Genomic DNA, 7,182 nt, shown 5'->3' with positions numbered 1-7,182 from the left:
CAAACTGAGCATCTCTCATGCTGTAACTGAGGAAGCTTTCACTTAGCAACTCATATTTCCTTCTCTGTGGGAACTGCGTTTCTCAGGCCTGTTTACTGGTGTAATAACTCTATATCCATACAGTCTGTTCTAGGTCAAAAGGAGCAGAGGTTCTGATAGTGGCAAAAGTGCCATGTGGCATCTAACTAGTGAGAATTAGCAACTATCCATTTCACAAATGTTATGCTGGTAATTTCTGTATGATGGTTAAGGTGGACTATGCAGCCAGCCACTTAGGATCATGAGTGTAATCTTAGATACACAACCTAACTCATTTACGTTTCCTCATCTTTAGAATGGGAATATTAGGGTTGTTCTGAGGTTAAAATGTGGTAATACTTGTAAAGCACTTAGAATGAGTCTCTGGTACACAATAAGCCCTAATAAACGTGAGTTATTGTTAATACTATTAATAACATTAAGGAAGCAACAATGCCATACTTCCTTAATAGCAACAACTTACAATTCCTGTACTCCACTGAACTGTTCTCCTGATAAAATCTGAAACAAACAGGCTTAATATAACTTTTTAATTTCATTCAACCTCATCAATTTCAAGACTAGAAATATTATGGATTAAATTAATATGATAAAACTAATTTGGATGAACACTTTGAGTTGTTGACTCAGTACTTCTTAAGAAATATAAGTTTGTGGTGAAACCCCATCTCTACTAAAAAATACAAAAATTAGCCAGGCATGGTGGCGGGTGCCTGTAATCCCAGCTACTCGGGAGGCTGAGGCAGGAGAATCGCTTGAACCCAGGAGGTGGAGGTTGCAGTGAGCTGAGATCGCGCCATTGCACTCCAGCCTGGGTGACAGAACAAGACTCCATCTCAAAAAATAAGAAAAAAAAAAAAAATGTAAGTTTCATGAGGCAGGATTAATAGTGCTCTAGACCCCCAGAGCCTAGCATAGTATGGACATAAGAGCACATGGAAGGTGCCCAATATTTCTTGAGTGAACCAAATAAGTAAACACATTTTTAAAAATTATCACATCCAATTCACCATCTCATCACTAGTATTCTATTCTTTTATTGCACCCCAGTTCCTCACCTCTGGAGTAGTATACCTGAAATTTTAGACACTTTTTAAGCAGCAAAATTTTCAAAGGACACAAGGGTGATTTGGTGGAACCAGAACCAAATCTCCATATTCAACTGTGTATGACCAAATAATATGATTGAGAGGGCCACACTTCAAGTGATATAAAAAGTTTGAGATGCTCCCCTCTATACTTACCCCCTGGCTCTCCCCACGACATCTTTTTTCTCTAGCCAATGTTGTCCTTGTTTATAGAGGCCTCGGTCATCAACCGCATTATTATCTCCTTTGGTCAAAAACTTGATATGCCCATTTTGCCTTAAAAGAGTAGAGGAAGCCCAAGTCATCAAATACCTTCATGGCATTTAAAGCACAAAATCTGTTCTTGTTAACCAAAAATGTTTGTGGCATTGCGCTATCTTATCACCATTCTAGTGCTGAAATAATTATTTATCGAGCTATAAGAATGTTAATAGCTGTGTTGTTTATAAACGACTAAAAGCAAACTAAAGATCCAATATTAAGGAGGTCAAATATTATGTAAGCATTAAAATAATGGTATAGAAGAATATTTAATGACAAGATTGCACAAATGTTATTAAGAATACAAAATAGCATGTTCAGTACAATCTCATTTTTATATTAAAATATATACACACTACCAATTTTCTGGAAGCACAAAGAGCAAAGGAACACAATAAACTATCTCACAGGATATAATTGGCAAGGTACAGACTATGGGAAGCTACAGAATAACCCAGTTTCTCCAACTAATGACTTGCAAGGAACAAAGAAAGTTAGGGAAGTAACCTACAGATTAAACAACAGATGGCCAGGCTCAGTGGCTCACGCCTGTAATCCCAGCACTTTGGGAGGCTGAGGCAGGTGGATCACCTGAGGTCAGGAGTTCAAGACCAGCCTGGCCAACATGGTGAAACCCTGTCTCTACTAAAAATACAAAAATTAGCTGGGCGTGGTGGCGGGTGCCTGTAGTCCCAGTTACTGAGGAGGCTGAGGCAGGAGAATCGCGTGACCCGGGAGGCGGAGGTTGCAGTGAGCTGAGATCATGCCACTGCACTCAAGCCTGGGCAACAGAGTGAGACTCCATGCCAAACAAAAAAAACAAGAGACTATAAAGCCACATCAACTAATTGCACCTGAGGACTTTATCTGGATCTAGAAAGTTATGACACAATTGGGGATTTGAACAAATATCAAAAACTTGATGATACTAAAGAATTATTTGGCCAGGCGCAGTGGCTCACTCCTATAATCCTAGCACTCTGAGAGGCCAAGGTGGGTGGATCACTTGAGCCCAGGAGTTCAAGACCAACCTGGGAAACATGGCAAAGCAAAAAATACAAAAAAGTTAGCCAAGCATGATGGTGTGCACTTGTGGTCCCAGCTGAAGTGAGAGGATCTCCTGAGCCTGGGGAGACTGAGGCTGCAGTGAGCTGTGATCACATCACTGCACTCTAGCCTTGGAGACAGAGTGAGACACTGTCTCAAATAACAAATAATAACAACACAGGAGGGGAAAGAGGTGGGAGTAGAGAAGGAGCAGAATTGACTATATATTAATCATCACTGGGACAGTGATGATAGATACATGGGAGTTCCTTATACCCTTCTGTGCATGTCAGAAACTCCCCAAATTCAGAAAATAAAAGCAAAAAAAAAAAAGGTATTAGACAAGATCTAAAATAATACAGACCAATGTATAAACAGATCAGTGGATAAACAGTGGCTATCTATAGCTTTCTTTAGATTATCTTTATCTTCTTTTTTCTCCAACAAACATGAGTTACTTTTATATTAGGAAAAAATGTTAGCTTTAAAAGAAGAAATATCTCAATTCTTCAGATATGCCACGGTTTATAGGAATAGTATTTTGTTTTTTTGTTTTGTTTTGTTTTGAGACAGAGTCTCACACTATTGCCCAGGCTGGAGTGCAATGGCGTGATCTCGGCTCACTGCAACCCCGCCTCCTGGGTTCAAGCTATTCTCCTGCCTCAGCCTCCCAAGTAGCCAGGATTACAAGTGCCCACCACCACACCCAGCTAATTTTTTGTATTTTTCGTAGAGACAGTTTCACCATGTTGGCCAGGCTGGTCTCAAACTCCTGATCTCGTGATCTGCCCAACTCGGCCTCCCAAAGTGCTGGGATTACTGGCGTGAACCACTGTGCCTGGCCAGGAATAGCATTTGCTTGACCAGAAAATTATCAGTTTAATTCTACTAAAGAACCATGAAGTTTCTAGTAATTTTAAAATTTAATTGAAAGCAAAGTATATTTTACAGTTGATAAAGCCTAGCTGAAAATTAATTCAAGTGCATTTGGATTGACCACTGCAGTAAAAAGAAGAAAATTAGCTTCATGTTTCTATGCTCTAATATCCACTTAGATTCTAAGTCAGAAACTGGCTCACTAGATGTTAAATCTGCAGAGGAAACTAATTTGGGAGGTGTTGCAAACACCAAAGATGGTTAAGTGCAAACAGTCACATTAAAAATAAGATTCCAGTTAGAAAAAATGCAAATATATAGGGAAAAATAATCTGTAGCTGACAACTCAGTAAGTGAATAAAGGAAAAATTCTGAAGAGTAAAAGAGGACAGGTGCTAGGAGGGGCTCACTGCAAGAGTGAAAGTCAGGAGCAGCAGCAAGGAAAAGTGAATTCAACCCAGAAAACAATACCAACTCCACACATGCAGAAAAGGCAAATCAGATATGAGTAGATAAAACCCAGGAAATGGGGGAACTCCCCAGAAAAAGGAAAGGGTGCTAGAGAGATCTGGACTATTCCCAAAGACTTGATTTGCTGGCAAAACAAACAAACAAATACACTAACGCACCCAATTTCCCCTTCTGGGATGTAATCAGGAGACACCACTATAGCTTTTTTGAAAAAGCACAGATATCCTTCATCTACTTAGTGGTGAAACAAATATTCTCTGGTGGCAACCAGCTCTTATTAGACTTATTTTTTATTTTTTATTTTTTTTGAGATGGAGTTTCACTCTTGTCACCCAGGCTGGAATGCAACAGCGCAATCTTGGCTCACTGCAACCTCCGCCTCCCGAGCAGCGGGGATTAAAGGCGTGCACCACCACACCCAGTTAATTTTCATATTATTAGTAGAGATAGGGTTTCACCATGTTGGTCAGGCTGGTCTGGAACTCCTGACCTCAGGTGATCTGCCCTCCTCGGCCTCCCAAAGTGCTGGGATTACAGGCGTGACCCACTGCACCTGATCTTACTAGACATATTAGGTCCTACTCCAGCATTTCACAAGGCATAGGCTCAAAATACTGAGTGAAGGCATATTTACATAGGATTTTTCCCTTGCTGGAACAAGGACTAAATATTTAATATTATCTACTTCTAGGGAGATCAAAGAGTTTAGAATTTAATTCACCCATCATAATACTGTGAAATTAGGAAGAAGGAAATACCACTTTACAGATGAGAAAAAATAAGACCCCAAAAGCTAAATGGGTACAGAATAATGTATCCATCTGCATGGGAAAAGCAAAGCCAAGGATTAAGTCACCCAATGGTAAAATTTCTCTTTCCAAATACTTAATCACATGCCAGTGTTCAATATTATCCAATTATAATATTTCCTGATATGGTTTGGCTGTGTCCCTACCCAAATCTCATCTTGAACTGGAGTTCCCATAATTACCATGTGTCATGGGAGGGACCCAGTGGGAGATAATTGAGTCATGGGGGCAGGTCTTTCCCAAGCTGTTCTCTTGAGAGTGAATAAGTCTCATGAGATCTGATGGTTTTATAAATGGGAGTTCCCCTGCACATGCTATCTTGCCTGCCGACACATATCTTGCCTGCCGACATGTACATGCCTTTGCTTCTTCTTTGCCTTCTGATTGTGAGCCCTCCCCAGCCATGTGGAACTGTGAGTCCATTAAACCTCTTTCCTTTATAAATTACCCAGTGTCAGGTATGTCTTTATTAGCAGCATGAGAACAGACTAATACACCTCCCATAGGATGAACTTACTAAATGCATACATTTTGAATATTATTTGTCCCCATATTTAAGTGCAATGTTAATACTATTAAACCAAATGGGGCTGGATGCGGTGGCTCACGCCTGTAATCTCAGCACTTTGGGAGGCATAGGTGGGTGAATCATTTGAGATCAGGAGTTCAAGACCAGTCTGGCCAGCATGGTGAAACCCTGCCTCTACTAAAAATACAAAAATTAGCTGGGCATGGTGGCAGGCGCCTGTAGTCCCAGCTACTCAGGAGGCTGAGGCAGGAGAATTGCTTGAACCCAGGAGGCAGATGTTGCAGTCAGCCAAAATCGCACCATGCGCTCCAGCCTGGGCGAAAGAGCGAGACTCCGTCTCAAAAAAAAAAAAAAAAACCCAAATGGTAACTCCGACCAGGTATTTCAGTCTCCCCAAAAGAAAAAAGAAAATTGAAATTTTCTGAATATTAACAGGGTCTATTATCTACACAGGCCTGCAAGTTGAAGGTATCTCAAGAGTCTGAAATAAATCACCAAAAATCCCAGATTATAAGTACCATATTTAAAATCATCAGAATTCTTACACAATTATTTTAAAAATTTAAGGATTTTCCAATCAATACATTATCTGTCTATGAATCTGCCCAGAAACAGTTTTAAACTGAAGTCTATGACTCATTCAATTTCTTTTTCTTTTTTCTTTTTTTGAGACAGAGTCTTACTCTGTTGCCCAGGATAGAATAAAGAGGCATGATCTCGGCTCACTGCAGCCTCAACCTCCTGGGCTCAAGTGATCCTCCTACCTCAGCCTCCTCAGCAGTTGGGACTACAAGTGCACACCACTGTGCCTGAGTAATTTTTTTTTTTTGTATTTGTAGAAACAGGGTTTCACCATCTGGTCTAGATGCCCAGGCTGGTCTAGCGCTCCTGTGCTCAAGCACTCCACCCGCCTCAGCCTCCCAAAGGGCTGGGATTACAGACATGAGTCACCACGCCCAGGCAAACTCACTCAATTTCAAAGAATCATAAATAAAAATGGAGAAATTTTCCTCCAGCTTAAACAAGGCCTGAGCTCAGTTTGATTCTCTCTGATATATTTAGGGGAAAGTTGGTTCAGCTTTGCTCACAACAGGCAATGCTGAGAATGAACACCACAAATCCACTTTGAGAATCTGGAAAACACTATCTGCACTGAATAAACCTCTATAATTCCAAAATAAATTTCTTTTTTTTTTTTTGAGATGGAGTCTCACTCTGTCACTCAGGCTAGAATGCAGTGGCGTGATCTCAGCTCACTGCAACCTCAGCCTCCCAGGTTCAAGTGATTCTCCTGCCTCAGCCTCCTGAGTAGCTGGGATTACAGGTGCCCACCACCATGCCTGGCTAATTTTTGTACTTTTAGTAGAGATGGGTTTCACCATGTTGACCAGGCTGGTCTTGAACTCCTGACCTCAGGTGATCTGCCCGCCTCAGCCTCCCAAAGTGCTGGGATTACAGGCATGAGCCACTGCTCCCGGCCCCCAAAAAATGTCTAAAAATTTAAGTTATTCCTTCCCAGTCAATAATATAATGTCAGTTTAAATTATAGTATTTTCACATACATACTGACATTGGATTTTATTAAAAAAAAAAAAAAGCTGTCATATCTTTATTTCACCAATGAAGAAAGAACTCTTTTAAACTAGAATGTTTATAGGAATTTCAAAAAGCAATGGTTGACAGTTCCTTCTTCTTTAAGTGGAGGAAAAAAACAATTTTATAGGGTGGTAAAAATAAGATAGTATTTACAGAGAGCTTTCGCATATTCAAGAACTAAAATCCACCACGTGCAATCGCTTATGCCTGTAATCCCAGCACTTTGGGAGGCCAAGGCAGGTGGATCACTTGAGGCTAGGGGTTCAAGACCAGCCTGGCCAACACGGTGAAACCCTGTCTCTACTAAAAATACAAAAATTAGCTGGGTATGGTGGCACATGCCTGTAATCCCAGCTACTCAGGAGGCTGAGGCATGAGAATTGCTTGAGCCCAGGAGGCGGAGGTTGCAGTGAGCCGAGATAGCACCATTGCATTCCAGCCTGGGTAACAGAGAGAAACTGTTTCC

The 7,182-nt window shown here is 40.8% G+C and overlaps 1 protein-coding gene across 1 annotated transcript in view; it reads right to left on the bottom strand.

Annotated features, from left to right (window-relative positions):
• SEC11A (SEC11 homolog A (S. cerevisiae)) overlaps nt 1-7,182 on the bottom strand; it is a 48,197-nt gene that overhangs the window by 8,942 nt on the left and 32,073 nt on the right. Inside the window, exon 3 of the mRNA XM_011961062.1 lies at nt 1,284-1,403. Within this exon, the coding sequence (XP_011816452.1) occupies nt 1,284-1,403 (120 nt within the window). The remainder of the gene's footprint in view (nt 1-1,283; nt 1,404-7,182) is intronic.

Source organism: Colobus angolensis, unplaced genomic scaffold, assembly GCF_000951035.1.
Source record: "Colobus angolensis palliatus isolate OR3802 unplaced genomic scaffold, Cang.pa_1.0 Scaffold534, whole genome shotgun sequence".
Classification (NCBI taxonomy): Eukaryota; Metazoa; Chordata; class Mammalia; order Primates; family Cercopithecidae; genus Colobus; species Colobus angolensis.
This window is presented reverse-complemented; position numbering and strand designations above follow the sequence as displayed.